At 34.7% G+C, this 16,026-nt stretch overlaps 4 protein-coding genes across 6 annotated transcripts; 1 reads left to right on the forward strand and 3 right to left on the reverse strand.

The window, feature by feature from the left end:
• The first annotated feature begins 333 nt into the window (after positions 1–333).
• On the forward strand, positions 334–7,321 carry LOC139091170 (E3 ubiquitin-protein ligase mind-bomb-like). 2 transcript variants are annotated; one of them, XM_070641113.1, is made up of 11 exons: positions 334–631; positions 876–970; positions 1,058–1,258; positions 1,889–1,947; positions 2,837–4,204; positions 4,677–4,763; positions 4,826–5,146; positions 5,209–5,291; positions 5,416–5,522; positions 5,651–5,951; positions 6,048–7,321. In XM_070641113.1, the coding sequence occupies exons 1-11, from the start codon at positions 503–505 to the stop codon at positions 6,732–6,734; spliced, it is 3,438 nt and encodes a 1,145-aa protein (XP_070497214.1). In that variant the 5' UTR covers positions 334–502; the 3' UTR covers positions 6,735–7,321. The 2 variants fall into 2 exon arrangements, with proteins under 2 accessions (XP_070497214.1, XP_070497215.1); XM_070641114.1 differs by having other exon boundaries at positions 6,069–7,321.
• Positions 7,322–9,443: 2,122 nt separating this feature from the next.
• On the reverse strand, positions 9,444–11,236 carry LOC139091163 (uncharacterized). Its single transcript, XM_070641105.1, has 3 exons — positions 11,091–11,236; positions 10,774–10,982; positions 9,444–10,550 (listed from the first exon to the last, which is right to left on the reverse strand). Exons 1-3 carry the CDS (start codon positions 11,131–11,133, stop codon positions 10,080–10,082), a joined length of 723 nt encoding a protein of 240 aa, XP_070497206.1. The 5' UTR covers positions 11,134–11,236; the 3' UTR covers positions 9,444–10,079.
• A 346-nt stretch (positions 11,237–11,582) lies between these two features.
• Positions 11,583–13,400, reverse strand: LOC139091180 (PR domain zinc finger protein 10-like). The gene is made up of 2 exons (XM_070641123.1): positions 12,615–13,400; positions 11,583–12,539 (listed from the first exon to the last, which is right to left on the reverse strand). The coding sequence occupies exons 1-2, from the start codon at positions 13,353–13,355 to the stop codon at positions 11,583–11,585; spliced, it is 1,698 nt and encodes a 565-aa protein (XP_070497224.1). The 5' UTR covers positions 13,356–13,400.
• A 90-nt stretch (positions 13,401–13,490) lies between these two features.
• Positions 13,491–15,629, reverse strand: LOC139091168 (zinc finger protein 98-like). Of its 2 annotated transcripts, none has more exons than XM_070641112.1 (4): positions 15,485–15,629; positions 14,997–15,377; positions 14,867–14,924; positions 13,491–14,367 (listed from the first exon to the last, which is right to left on the reverse strand). In XM_070641112.1, exons 1-4 carry the CDS (start codon positions 15,530–15,532, stop codon positions 13,610–13,612), a joined length of 1,245 nt encoding a protein of 414 aa, XP_070497213.1. In that variant the 5' UTR covers positions 15,533–15,629; the 3' UTR covers positions 13,491–13,609. The 2 variants fall into 2 exon arrangements, with proteins under 2 accessions (XP_070497213.1, XP_070497212.1); XM_070641111.1 differs by having other exon boundaries at positions 14,997–15,380.
• Positions 15,630–16,026: the final 397 nt, after the last annotated feature.

The following is a 16,026-nucleotide window of genomic DNA, read 5'->3' on the forward strand; positions in this document are numbered from 1 at the left end:
TAAGTAACTTAGTTTTAGAGAACACGTGATAAATAAGGTCTTATTACTGAGAATGAGTCTAATTTCATGCAACCTTCAATTCGCATGTACCATACTATTCAAGCACAAAAGCTTCAAAAGCCTTAAAAGCACAAAAAGTTCTAAAAAGCTCTAAAATAAATTCAAATTCCAAACGACCGTTAAATAACCAGCACAAAAAACTATCTAAAGTGCAATAAACAACAGTTCCAAGAAACAGGGGAAGACAATCTCATCAACACACAGCGCCACCTACTTCTGAGATCATCAAAGTATCGAAAAAATAATAATATTCGAAAAAGAGAAGTAATTCTTAGTTCGAAGTGTCATGAAGTGAAAATATTTTCAATAAGAAATATCAAAAAAAAAAAAACTTTTTATTTTTTAAAGCTTAAGTGTCTTCATAGTACATACAATAAATATTGAGATTAAGCAATTAAGACCTAATTGCATCCAAATAAATAGAAATAAATGTAACATAATAATGGCATATGCGCCAACAAATGATTCAACATCGACGGCAACAACTAGTGCAAATAGGTCAAATTTTACTAAGGAAGAAGTTGGATGTCGTGTTATTAGAAATGAAAAGGAATGGAAATGGGGAAAGCAGGTTAGTACGACATAATCAATTTCTTATCAATTTGATTCCATTAATCTATTGATTGAGAATGAGAGTAAAATAAGGATCATGAGTAAAAAAAAATACTTTTATGTATGCAGCAAGTTGAAATCTCCTCCATGTTTGATTTTTTTTGTATGTTGTGATGTCATAGAGATATATACATACATTCCATCCAAAAACTTTCGAAGATATAAATTTTTATTTATTTTTTATACATTTATGCTTATTAAAGGACGGCGGTGAAGGACATGTCGGTACCGTGAGAAATTTTGAATCATCTGAGGAGGTTGTCGTTGTATGGGATGGTGGAACTGCTGCAAACTATAGGTAACATTGAAATTTGATACTTTTAAAGTTATTTCCTTTTATCCAATTTCATTCCGTTCCTTCATTACATGTCTATTCTTAATACAGATGCGCTGGATCATATGATTTACGTATATTGGATAGTGCACCGACGGGAATTAAGCATGATGGAACAATGTGTGATACATGTAGGCAACAACCAATTTATGGTATACGTTGGAAATGTGCCGAGTGCAATAATTATGATTTATGCTCAATATGCTATCATTCTGATAAGCATCATTTGCGTCATCGATTTTATCGAATCACGTAAGGACGATTAGTGATTTAATGCTTATTATTTTATGCCTTGCATTGTGGAATATTGAAAGAAAAAGGAACAAAAAAATTTTGTGGTTTGTTGCCAGGTCAAAGAGTTTACGTGACATAATTGGTGCTGTTTCTTTCTTTTTTGTGTGTGCATTTATATCGATGTGAAAGGGGTTAGTGCCAACAAAAAAAAAAAAAAAAAAAAGTGAAATGTGCGAAATTTGATGCAAGGTGAAATGCTTTGATTCGAAATCGGAAATAAGTCTTATGGGATTCTTACAATTAAATGCAGGTGTGGACAACCTTTGTTCCATGACACATTAAAAATATGCCTTGAATTGTATGCAGTGTATGGTTCAAATTGAAGCTTACCACAAAGGTGTGTCATCAAGTAAAAAAGGTTGTCCACCACTGACTTTATGCTAAACCACCTGACTCATAAGTTCTTGAACCATTTCCTCAGAAAATGTCACAAAAACTGCAAAGAAAGTCATGCCTATAAATTTTGGTCCGCATAAAAAGGCTACAAAATGCTTACAACATTCCACAATTCTATATTTGTCGCATCGTTTTGACAATTGTGACTCACATGCAGCAGCTTAATAATAAATGTTAATTTTTTTTCTGCAGAATTCCTGGTGGCGACAGAGTCTTACTCGATCCACGCCGTAAATCGAAGAAAATTGCAGGTATGAATAATTTTTTTTTTGGATATAATCTTTTATGACTCAGTGTTAGTTTAGCTGTATTGTGTTGGAAACTAATAAATTTGGGAAAGAGATAAGGTAGAATTTTTGTTGGGGATTATTGGCATAACTGTTAAAGATGTTCTTATGAATTTCACTTGTTATGTCTAAATTTGATGATTTAGTGCAGTGCTAGTCAAACTGTGTGTTACGGCACGTTAGTGTGTTTCCGAAATTTGCTTCTGTCATGGCTTAACACCAATAAGCCGTACCACAAAATAAGCCTAGACAACTCTAGTTTCAGTACCTTCTGTGATGTCTTAATAGGAATCGAACTCCAACTTTCATGGCTTTCAACCTAAAAATCCCCAAAGCATGCAGCAAGTCCCAACAATCTTGCTGTTAACTGCACATTAAGTTCAAAAATTCAATAAAAAAAATTTCCAGTTCCAATTGACTTGTACTAGTTGCATCTGATCGCCGTGTTTATAAGGAAATATATTATTTGATAAGGAAATGTTGTAAAACTTGAGTACGGTGCATGTGTAAAATCAATTATTATTGATCATGCATTTATATTTTTATGAGAATATTGACTTGAGCTTGACTAAACTAGTTTATGATGGCAATAATGATCTACATAGGACTATATATAGATTCTTTATGGTGCTAGGTCAATCTATAGACTTCCAGGGCTTGATAGGTCATCAGTAAACATTCCATCATTCACTGATTCTTCCTAAATGACTCAGCAAGCCTTATTTTCATGAATACAGCATAAAAGCTATAAAATTAGTGATTCAGACTTAACTATAATGTCTATAACTTGACTTCTTGCCTAATTGAATCATCACAAACTAATCATCCATCTCAATTCCCTTTCCAATTTTAGTCCGAGGAATCTTCCAAGGAGCCAGAGTCGTACGAGGCGTAGACTGGCAATGGGAGGATCAAGACGGTGGCAATGGTCGTCGTGGTAAAGTCATCGAAATTCAAGATTGGGCAGCAACATCGCCAAGATCTGCAGCATACGTTTGTTGGGATAATGGTGCCAAAAATCTCTATCGTGTTGGATATGAAGGCATGGCAGATTTAAAAGTTGTTAATGATGCAAAAGGTGCAACTGTATATCGTGATCACTTGCCATTACTTGGTGAGAATAGTGCAACGAAAGGCCATAATGGCTTTCAAATAGGCGATAGTGTGATTGTTGAATTGGAACTTGAGGTTGTACAGTCATTCCAACATGGACATGGTGGATGGACTGATGGCATGTTTGAGTGCCTTAATAATCCGGGACGTGTTGTTGGTATTGATGAGGATCATGATATTGTTGTCTCATATCCAAGTGGTAATCGATGGACATTTAATCCAGCCGTTCTCACAAAGATGGCATCTAATAGTACGGAAGATTCGGCAAGTCAATTTGCCGTTGGTGATTTTGTGAAAATATGTAGTGATTTAGAGAGAATAAAGATATTGCAACGAGGACATGGTGAATGGGCGGAAGCGATGATTCCTACATTAGGAAAAGTCGGTAGAGTTCAGCAAATATATTATGATAAAGATCTTAAAGTAGAAGTAGGAAATACGTCATGGACATATAATCCATTAGCTGTAACAAAAGTCGCATCATCATCGGATGGATCAGTATCGGCAGTAACTGCCAATGGTGAAAGACTATCAGCTATTTTAAAGAAGCTCTTTGAGCCACAGGTCTCATCAAACATAACCGAGGAACTCGTTAAAGCAGCTGCCAATGGAGATGCTGCAAAATGTGAAATGTATTTGAATCCAACAGGTCAAATAACACCACAACCTCAACAAAATGATCAGGCATCAGCCACAACTCCATTAAGTGATCAAGACGCTAGTGCACCCTCAACATCGACTGGAACTCCATCAGGCATCAATCAAGCGAATGTGAATGGTGTCTTTGCCGGACATACAAGTCTTCAAGCCGCAAGTCAAAACGGTCATTTAGATGTGATCAAAGTGCTTCTTAAATACAGTGCGGACGTTGAGATTGAGGACAAAGATGGTGATAGAGCTGTTCATCATGCAGCATTTGGCGACGAGCCAGCTGTTATTCGATTACTTGCACAATCCGGTGCGGATTTAAATGCACGAAATAAGAGAAGACAAACGGCACTTCATATTGCCGTTAACAAGGGTCATAATAATGTCGTGAAAACATTATTGGAGTTGAGATGTCATCCGAGTCTTCAAGATTCCGAAGGTGATACACCAATGCATGACGGTGAGTATTTTACTTTGTTTGCTCTACACAGTTTTGCATAAGCAATTGAAAATGGAAAGTGAATAATTTATAAGTTTGAGAATGAAATAATTTGCTGACTGCGGAATAGCTTTATTTGATTCTTGCCACTTTTTTTAATAGAAGCTCATTTAGACATTTGAATTATTGAGTAGTTAAATGGGAATTTTATGCAAAATACTTTTCGAAGTGGAACTTTATTCAATTTTCGAAGTAGGCTATTTATTGGAATTTTTAAAAAGCCGTTAAAAATTTGAATTTTTGAAAGTCGTTAAATTTGTGAATCAAATTTCACTTTCTTAGACTTAGAAATTCTCTAAGCTCTAAATCTACTCAAGAATTATGCAACAACTAGCTTTATACAAAATTGTGCACCGCCTTATCGCCCACGGCGACTTAATTCATCTATCATGCTTGTGACTAACAATAATATTATTTTAATTGCCATATACAGCTATATCTAAAGATAATGACATTTGTTTGACATACTTGTTGGAATATGGAGCTGATGTGACACTAACGAACAACAATGGATTCAATGGTGAGTCATGTCTGTTTATTTAATTAACTTTTTTTGACTAAGTCATCAATTTAAATCAACAGCAATACATCATGCTGCGCTTAAAGGAAATCCAACGGCAATGAAAATACTTTTGTCAAAAATAAATCGTCCATGGATTGTGGAAGAGAAGAAAGATGATGGCTATACAGCACTACACCTAGCAGCGCTAAATAATCATGTAGACATTGCAGACCTGCTCATTAACATGGGCAAGGCTAATTTAGACAGACAGAATGTTAATTTACAGACAGCACTCCATTTGGCTGTTGAACGGCAGCATGTTCAAATAGTCAAATTATTAGTTCGTAAGGGAGCTAATCTCAACATCCCGGATAAAGACGGCGATACGCCATTGCATGAAGGTATATTAATGACTATTTGAAGATATGCGGAAGCGATTGGACTAAATTGTTGTTTATTTTAGCACTAAGACATCATACGCTTTCGCAGTTGAGGCAGTTACAGGATGTTGAGGGCTTTGGGAAGATTCTAATGGGACTGAGAAATGTAAGAAAATTTTGAATTTAAAAAAACCGTTAAAAATTGGAATTTTAAAAAACCGTTAAAAATTTGAATTTTAAAAATCCGTTAAAAATTTAAATTTCTAAAAACCGTTAATATTCATTTCCAGAATACTGACAAAAAAGCATCTGCATCGATTGCCTGTTTTCTAGCTGCCAATGGTGCTGATTTGACAATAAAGAATAGAAAACTTCAGACACCTCTAGACTTATGCCCGTAAGTATATTCACGCATTAACAAAAAGACATAAAAATTTATGAATAACTGCATATTCAACCTTAACTGTCTGCATCTTAAATTCTCTCACAATTATTAATAACGATAATTTTTCTCATAATTGTTAGTGATCCAAACCTGTGTAAGATTCTCATAAAATGCTTTAATGAAAAGCACACCGAAGACATCGAATCGACATCAATGGATGAGAAAAATCTCAGTAATGCAGTTAGCAATAATGAAAGTCAACAGAATCAGCCAACGAAGATAGAGGCGCCGGATATTACAGCTGATGAATGTCTTCTATGTTCTGAACAGAAGAGAGATACTGTATTTAAGCCATGTGGACATGTGGTGTCGTGTGAAGCATGTGGATCTCGTATTAAGAAATGTCTGATTTGTAGAGAGACTGTGTCATCAAGGGAGAAGGTAAGGATTAGCATGCATGCAATTAGGACCCTGTCATGGGTCAAAATAACAAATCCAGATAATACACTCTCAATTTTTATCCAAATTTGCTAACAGATTTCCTCAAAAATCTTCCAGATTGACGAATGTCTTGTGTGTTCGGACCGGAAGGCATCCGTATTCTTTAAGCCTTGCGGTCATCTGGTTGCATGTGATCATTGTGCACCAATCATGAAGAAATGTGTTCAATGTCGTACATCGATTGAGCAAATGGTACCATTCTCAGTGTGCTGTGGCTCAACAGGTACAATCGCTAAAGTCTTACACAATATTGATGATCATAAGAAGGATGCCAACATATTACAAGGAACAAATCATAATGGACATAATATTAATATGAATAATTGCAATGCGATCAATAATAAATTTATGGCAACGCCATCATCATCATCGTCAGCACAATCAACATATAATAATTTGAGTGGTACGAGTGGAATTCACAATAATAATTTGAATCTTAGTTCCAATAATAATAACAACACAAATAAGCCTGAGCCGCCACAACCGCAGCCCCAACAATCATCACAGCAACCTGATTATAATGTTAACTTATTCGATGACATGCAAAAGTTACAACAACAACTTCAAGACATTAAGGAACAAACGATGTGTCCTGTATGCTTTGATAGAATTAAGAACATGGTCTTCTTGTGCGGACATGGCGTTTGTCAATATTGTGGCGATCAAATTGAAGGATGTCCAATCTGTAGAAAAACTGTTGAAAAACGTATTTTATTGTTCTAACGACCGCGTTAAGTTTTCATTTTTTTGGATGCAATTATATCAAAATACTATTTTTGCAATTTGATGATCAAAAGGAATCAATGAGAAACTGTTGAGTTTCGTTAAAACTTTTTTGCTATTATTTGGGGGGATTGGGGAAGGGGTTTTTTGGGAAAAGATTTGTTCTGAGATAATGTTGATGATTGAATGACTCCGAGTGGACATGGAACTAGTTAAAGACGAACTATTTACTTGCTTATCAATTGCTAGCTAGTTGACAATGAACTAGCCCTTTGAACATGATAAGAAATGACTAATGACATATTTGGGACGTTCTATATAACTAGACAAATGGACAGTACATTTGATTGAAGAATTATTCTTAAAAATCCAAAAGATAGAGGTTTAGCCAGGTGAGGGGTTTTGAGATCAAACCCCTAAAATTGACACTATGTTCAATAGTTTCTGGCTTTACTTTTGTTTTAAGATCGAATATTGAAATTAGTCATGCTTAGTTAGAGTCATCGGTAGCTCAATAGTAAGAGTATGTGGTAGTCGGACATAAACATGAGTTCGAGTCCCACTTGAAATTGTTACTCAGATGATCCTTAAGATACAAAGACTGAGTTGTGATAAGAGAATGTAACCTTTTGCATAGAGCTACAAGTCGATATATAAAATTGACTCGACTTGAGTCTGAGTCGACTACGAGCTCAGCTTAGAATTTTTCCATAAATTAGCCTTACTGACACTAATGTTAAGGCTGGTTAGGTAACATACTCTAGTGGACAACTTGAAATAATGTCCAGTTAATAATTCAAACCAATGGATGATTCTTGACATATTTTATAGGACGTTCTGGAAAAAAATGTCATTAGTCGAACTAGTTATTAACTAGTCATTATGCCAAGTTGTCTAATTGGGATAGACGTCACGATGTTATTGCTAATTGACTGTAGATTATATCTAACTAGTTCTATCAAAATTTAGTAATTAGACAGCAGTCATTGACTTAATTTGACACAATTTGCTAATTAGGCAACTAAAAAGTTGGCATTAGTATGCCAATTGACTGAAAGTCAACCAAATCTTCAGAACAAATCCTTCAAAAAACCACAAACTCCTTCCTTCCTTAGCTTATCTATTTTAGACATTAAATAGTTTTTAAGGGCTCTTACGTTTAAAATGGCAGGCAATCTCATTTGAAATTCATTGTTTCTTTAAAGAATAAAAAAAAAAAATCGTATACACATCTCTTAGACTTGTAAGGACATAATGTGGCAAAGTATGCATTAAATTATGCATTGAAAAAAAATTATTTTATATTTTTTTAAAAAATTTCATTTTAATTATTTTATTTGAGTTCTTTTTTTTGGGTCCATTTCAAAAATGGACATGTAGCTTTTTATGATGAGAAACGATTGAAATTTTAAGGCAAGCACTCACGTATGATACACAAAAGTAAATAAATGATTCTTCCACATTAACGAATAATAGGGTTAATTGAGAAATAAAAAAAATGATGATTATTTTAAATCAAACTTGATGCTGTTTTACTTTACTTTACATCTTCATCTCCATATTCTGTTATTAATCACATTTGATGAGTATGCGATGAGTGAGAAACTGTGTTTTATTAATGAAAGTGATTTAATGAAATTAGCTGCAAATTATGGATTAATCTAGAGTAGAGATTACTGTTTATGATACTGTTTAAAATGTGATGATGATATGTGATTAAAGGCTGAGTGGATTAATGTTGTGTTAGAGAGATTTTAAGTAATTTTAAAGTAATTTATTCACTTAACACTGTAATTTACTATTATTATTTTAATCTGAGTAGGCCATCGATTGACTAGACGTGATGATTTGCTTTATTTATCTACTCCTTAACAAAAGTACACTTGGGCACATTACTGTGTATTTAGATTACCTGAAGCTGACTCTATTCTTCGAAACCTTCTGTCAGTTTTGGATATTAACGACCAGAACTAGAAGACGACTTGGATTTTGAATCAGAAATTCGACTAGAACCGATTAACTCACTTACTTCCTTCGATGCAGCAGCCATGGCCTCCCTCAGCCTTACCTTAGAGCCAATTAGACTTCATATAAAATCCGAGATGCCTTCTAAATCTTATAACGACTCATTCAGCACCTTTTTCTCAGATGTCCGATTGAGGATTGTTTAGGAAATCTAAAATGCTGAAATATCCAATAAAATGTCTCGAATCATCATCCAGTTTTTGACACATCAAGCTGATTACACTTTTCAGATGAGTCCAGAACCAAATACTCAGACATAATTGAGCCATAATACTCTTAAACAATGATACCAAAACATCCGAATCAATTCAATTTACTTGATTGTCTATATAGTCATGACTTTTGTATCTTAATATTATCTTGACGTAGACAATGTTTACATCTGTTTTTATTATCAAAACTGTTCATTCATTAGCAATAACCTTAACAGGCAAAGAGACCGCTTTTAGATACCGTAGTGGTCTTTTTGTACCATAAAAACATACTCTTTACCTGTTAGGGATACTTACTTACTGGAACCATGCTCTGATGTGGAGCCTAAGTTACAAAACGCCTTCCATCTGAATCTGTTGCTGGCCTTATGACAAAGTTTGTACAAATTTTCCATCTTTGTATCTAAATGACATTCTTCTAAAACCGACCTGCTAGGGTATATACCATCAAAAAGTGAAAATCCAGCTCAAATTCGTTTAAATTTGTCCAAATTCTTTATTAGCACTTCCCAATAACTTTTCATTTTAACAACATCTTTTCAATTCATTCCAAATTTCGTTGAAAATTTCTGTTTTAGTACAAATGCGATTGCTATGTAAATAAGTATGTATTATAAATCTTTAGTGCACTTTAAAATTCCCATCAATGGATTATCAATTAGAGTCGGAAGGCAGATGACGTAGAATTGAGTGAAGATCCGGTCCCAATCTTGCGTGACTCTATATCTATGTTTTATTGATGTCGGAACCAGGATAGTCCCGTTCTGAGTCCCGAAAATCTTCCGGGACCGGGATTTCGGGAAAGCATATCTATATCCAGGTGAGGTTCGATTAAATCCTGTCTCTGACCAGAGTCAAGTCGGTCGTGGACCGGATAATCGTCGATTCTACGTCATGTGCCTTCCAGGGGACTAATCTTCCTTGATAATTGAAGATCACCCAAATTCCATTGACAGGAAGAGAGATTCCCATTTATGAGATTATTCTATGAATAATTAATCTAAAAAAATACTTTTTTCATCAGCATTAACATCTAGAGGACGGTATTGTTGTAAAAATATTAAGGTCACTTAAGTTTAACTTCTTAAAATGTATCAAAAAATTCTCTTTATATGTATCCATGTAAGCCACGTGATTGTGATGATGGAAGTGAGGCAGTTTCATGCATTTGCATTTGTTGAACGAGATTCTTTGATTCTCGACGTCTTTCGTAAGCATATCTTGCGTCTTTATACAAAACCAATCCAGCAAGTCCCAAAAAGAACATTGCAACAACAGCAAAGGCATAACTCCATGATAAGACATTGAATTTAGGGTACATCAACCAGTCACGACGATATGCATTAACGCCGAAGATCAAGACTCCAAAGAACAGGAATACTGATGAGACAGACACAGCAATGCATGAGAATGCTGTCAAGAACCATTCATAACGTAAGACTGTCTTCAATGGATAACGAATGACTTCACATGCCATAACACCGAGGGCTGCAAATGTTGAAATAAATGCAAGCGTAACAAACAGTTGGACAGCCATCAACCATCCTGGAAGAAGCCATTCACGAATCACATAATATTCCTAAAATTGAGAATGAAATTTGAGTTAATTGCTTATTATGGCTATTGAATCATCAAAATAAGTTTGTAAGCACTTGATAGGCTTTTAGACATAAATGCTTAATTTTGGAATGCGTAATTTGAGTACTGAATATTTTGTTGATCTAATTCCAACATCCATGACTCAAACTTTCATATTTTTTATGATTTATGTCCAATTATCTTTCAAAGCACTGATTCCTTACGTGACTGAATATATTATGGCATCCATTGAACAATCTTGGGAACTGATAGTACGGATACATGAAATCTTTGAAGCAATATTCCCACAGACCCATGTTTTTGAAATTGCTGAAAGATTCCTCATAGCTTTCGATCCAATAAGGCGAACTGAATGACATCAACAGGAATAATCCTCCAATGTATGAGATTAAGGCACCAGCAACAAGAGCATCTGTAATTTAATTTTTAAAAAATTAGTCCTAGGGTGTGTCAATTGACTAACAGCTAATCTGTTGATTTTTGGGATAAATCCACAAATTCTTGATCTTCGATTACTTACTTGATGCTTTTGGATACTCATTCTTTTCAATGCTCTGCGACATGATGAGAAGTTTTGGTTAATTAATGTAGAAATTTTATAAAAACATTTAATGAGATTCTCGCAGTTATGAAAACAAAACTTTTGCGGCAGTGACGTAGTGTGATTGGTATGGGATGGGTGATTATGATGGGAATTGTTATTGATGGACTAGATGTCGCTGGACAAGCTAGATTGTAGAATAATTGAGCTATTTGAGTAGTTAGTGACTAGAAAGTTAAGTTCAATCCTTAAAAACAACTAAATTGTCCTTAAAACCTTACAACATTCCTGAAAATCACCTAAAATCCTTAACTCCATTCCACTATAAATCCTTCCATCACTTATACCCATCCCATATACCAACTTCACAATTCGACAACCAGATGTCGCTTATCAAAACCCAAGAGAACTTTACCTTAATATCCTTTATTTACAAACAAACAGAAATAACAATAAATTCTTAAAATTAAATTAATGTGCAGTCTTCACGTGATGATCATACAAGTTCCTATCTGTGAATACCTTAGAACATGATTTATCATTACATCTAAGGAATCCATTGACAAGATATGATAATCGAGGTTTTTTCGCTTGTTGTTCTGGCTCTGATTTGATCTTCATTCCAACTCCTGGGCATGGATGCTTTTTCAACCAGCTGGATCTTGAGAATCTTCTCTGGCATCGAGCACAGCGGTACCGGAATGATGGATCGTTGGCTGGTTTCTTTACCTTCTTAAATGAATTATTTCCCTTTGGTTCCATTTCTTGAAGCAAGTCTTCTTCATAAAGATCATCGTTGTCTCTTAATGCTTTGGTTTCTGGAAGTAGCAGTTCCTCTAAGCTGTCTGGAGATGAAGAAATTGAGTCTTCCCGTCCATCTCCTTTCTCAAAATCTTCATAATGTTCATTAGTCATATGCTCAGCTACCTTGTTCCTTAATTTAGATGAATATTTACAAAAGCAGCATTGGAAGTAACCTACAGTCTCTAAATTACTAATTGACGCTAGAAAGCCTTGTTCGTCTTTATACTTTAGATGTGCTGTATGAAGATGTTTCGTCAATTGTAGCTTCTTATTGAATGGAACATTACATTTGTAGCACTTATAGACCCTAGACAGATGCATGTTAGTCAAGTGACGATTCAAGAAGCTTCTTTCTTTAAAAGTTGTCGAGCACATCCTGCAGCTAAATTCATATTTAAGACTTGAATCATATCTTTGATATTTAATTTTGTTGTCATTTTCTGGACTCTTTGTGGCTGAATGATTCGAAATGGATGAGAATGATGAAGCGGATGAGAGTGATCGCTTTCCGTCCAGTGACTGATTAGATCTATGGTTGTTGATTCTTATGTCTACATTATAACCTATGAGATTTTTGGGCGTTGAGGTGCTTGAACATGGATGACTCCTTTCGATATGAGCAAGCTAATGTAAAAAGTGAGGTTAGGTACAATATGGCTAAGTGTCAGTCAATCTAGGAATAAGGAGGCATATACTTACCAAGCTTTCTTCAGTCCCGCAGAGTGCGGAACACTGCAAACACTTAAATTCACGTCCAGATTGCTTCGGAGTCTTAAGTTCCTCCTTAAATCTATTCTCATTTGAAGTTGGATCTGAAAATACTTGATTATCTTCATCCAGCAACAGCTCTACATCATCATCAATATGAAGCTCAGCTTCAGACTCAGAAGATTCGTCATTATTGAAGAAATGGCACTTTGTTACATGCTCATCAAGCAGTTCTCGCTTTAAAAACTTTTGATTACAGAAGTTACATGACATGATTTTAATTGGAGTGATTTTCCTCAATTGTTCTTGTTGTGGAACGACTTGTTCAGTCTTTTGTGATGTATCTGTTGTATTGTCATCTTGTGATACTTCTTCTACCTTCTTAATAACAGGATTAGACTTCCTGAAGAACTTTTCGCAGCAATTTCGAAATTGCTTTGTAATCTTAACCTCACTTTTGTGGAGGAGCTTCTTATGTCTACTATGTGGAATAACATACTTAGGAGATATCTGACTAAGGATATTCTCATCAATAACTAATAAAGTCTCAGTCACACAAACATTTTTACTAATAAATTTCACAACAGCACAAAGATTTGTTTTGGATAATAAAAATACAAATTTTCCACTTAAATCACGCGAATTTTGTGACTTCTTAATTGTCTTCAATCTATATTGTCGATTAAATTTCCGTTCCTTTGCTTTCCAACGTCTAACAGCTGCTATCTTCATGATTTTTAATAAAAAATTAAATTTTTCTCTCAATAACCTGAAAGGTTCTGTTTTGTTTACGTTCAAAGTTTACTTCGATAGAAAAAAAATAAAGTTTCACGCCCCTCGCGGAAAAAATACAAAATAAAGTCAAAATTTCGTTAGATTTATTTCATGTTTTGTTTTATTATGTATGATCAGTACTCTAATACAATTTACAATCGTAGTAATTAATTGTTATACTTAAATTATGAGTGTATATGCTATATAAATTTTTAATTATTATTTTCCACACCATTTTCATTACCATTTTCAGTTTCATTATCATTAAATGCACCGCTATGTAGACTCTTTTGATGTCTTGTTAAATGATATTTTCTTGAGAAATTCTTATTACAAATAGTACATTTGTGTTCCTTAAGCGATACAATCTTTGTTATTTTTGGCCCTGATGACGTTGACATATTGTCAAATCCAAAGAAACCTGTTGAATTTTGAAGCATATGAGGTGGTGGTGGTACGAACATTTGTCCATTCTCATGTAAAGAGCCGCTCGGAAGGTTGTAATTATGATTTGGATTTAGATGATTTATTATCTCCATTTGACCTGCAATGTTATGGACATCCTCGACATGCCTTCGAAGGAATTCAGGACGTGAGAATCTCTTCGAACATATCTGACAATTGAAACTTTGCATATCCGGTGAATATGACTCAAATGCTGATGATGATGCTGGTGATGCTGCGGAATTATTATGTAAGCTGTTCATATGTCGGGTAAGATGATCCTTCTTTGAGAATGATTTGTTACACAAATGACATACTGGACGTTTCTTTCCATCTACAACAACATACGTTGTTCCCGTAGCTGAATGTTTTCGTAATGGATCATCTCCACTGTGTATATACTCGCTAAAATCACTATGATGTTTATTCTCAATGTGCGCTCGCAGGTGACCACTACTTGAAAATATGGCTTTACACTCTTGACATATAAAGCGTTGTGAAAGGTCGGATAAGGACGATGCGGCAACTTAAATGAAAAGAAAAATGATTAAATTATATATGAGGTATGAAAGGAAGTGTATGTGGGAGTGAGCTTGCGGCTTTAATAGGTATTGAGTTAGATTTGAAAGTATCCTACAGTTTTGCAGTCTAGAAAAAAGGATTTCTGATGAATATGTAGGTGTGGAAGGTATTATTTATGGATATAAGTTGAGTATTCTGTAGGATTGTGCTCAATATTCATTTGGAATGGCTGAAAATCTCGATTAGTAACAATATACTGAGGTTCGTCCAAAATGGCAGGTATGAAGCCTTGGACAAGCTATAACGTATAGCCTAATAGTTTCTGGCTTACGCATCTAAAAGGCAGATTTGCGATTCTTGGTCAAATTCTATAGTATGCAGTTATTCCAGCACTAAGCAGCCTTGGATTAGATTTAATTAGACAGCCTTGGAACTCATTCCAAAGTTCGACTCCCAAGCCTAGTCAATCCCCATCATTAGCATAACACACATAATCCACCCACCTTCTTCACTATGTACACGTTGTTGATGTCTTCGTAGATGATCATTCCTTGTAAAATCCTATTAAAAAAAAGTATAAAAATTAAGTTCAATCATGCATGACTTATTACGAGACGAATTTCATTTCCATACCTTTGAACAGAAAGTGCAATGATAAGGTTTAAGTTTACTATGTACTAAGGAGTGTCTCGTTAAATGATCGCGACGATTGAATGAGTATGGACACTGTGAACATTTATATGGCTTTGTGCTATCAACTTCTTTTTTTGACTTTTTTGGTGAGCCAGACGATGATGTTGTCTCTACGCTGCTCTGTCTAAACTCTGGTTCCTGTTTGTATTTATGTTCTGTTGGAAAGTTTGGATATTGTGAATGATGATGACTGTTGTTAACATCCGAATTTTCTGATGCTCCCATAAGATTCTGATTCATATGTAATCCCGGGTGGTCTGGTTCTGTGTGAATTATTTGTGGCGTTATCATTTCCTCGGGTGACCAAAATGAGACTCGCTTCTGCTTAAGGATAATGAAAAACAGCAGGTGGGAAAAAAATTTTTGTTCAATTTTTTTTTTTGCTCTCACTTTTTTCTCGTCAAAAAATGAAAATATTGATTTTTTACCTTCTTTTCGGGATTTGATGGGACTTGTTGTTGATTTTGATGATCCATCGTGAGTTGGGTATGTTAAATTAATATCATGTGCTATTAAAAATACTGTTTTAATAGAAATTACACTAAAAATTTCGATTATGGAAAGAAAAAATTTTTTTAGTCAATAAAAAGAGAGACAAAATATTCGGAGATGTCTACGTTGTGGTTGTGATGCTTGTTTATTAATTTGAGGTATAGGTGGCGCTGATGTTGTATTTGATTTAATGCTGATACACTCGATGGGTTTTTTAGGATCGTTAAGATTGTTTAAGGAATCGTTCATTTGTTATGTTACAGAATCATGAAACCCTTACCTGTCCCTTCACTGAACGTAATTACTGAACGACCCCTAAGGTAAAACAGGCAAATTCCAAGTATAATGGGGAATTCGGTAATATCCTATGTAATTATTGATAAAAATCTCCAATTAAGTGACTAAAATGCCATTCATTTATTATGTAATGCTTTAAAAAAGGGTTCGAGCAGAATTTGATCTTCTCGGGTCGAGCTTG

Source organism: Chironomus tepperi, unplaced genomic scaffold, assembly GCF_022539635.2.
Source record: "Chironomus tepperi strain 1889 unplaced genomic scaffold, CSIRO-AGI_Ctep_v1 contig_235, whole genome shotgun sequence".
Lineage (NCBI taxonomy): Eukaryota > Metazoa > Arthropoda > Insecta > Diptera > Chironomidae > Chironomus > Chironomus tepperi.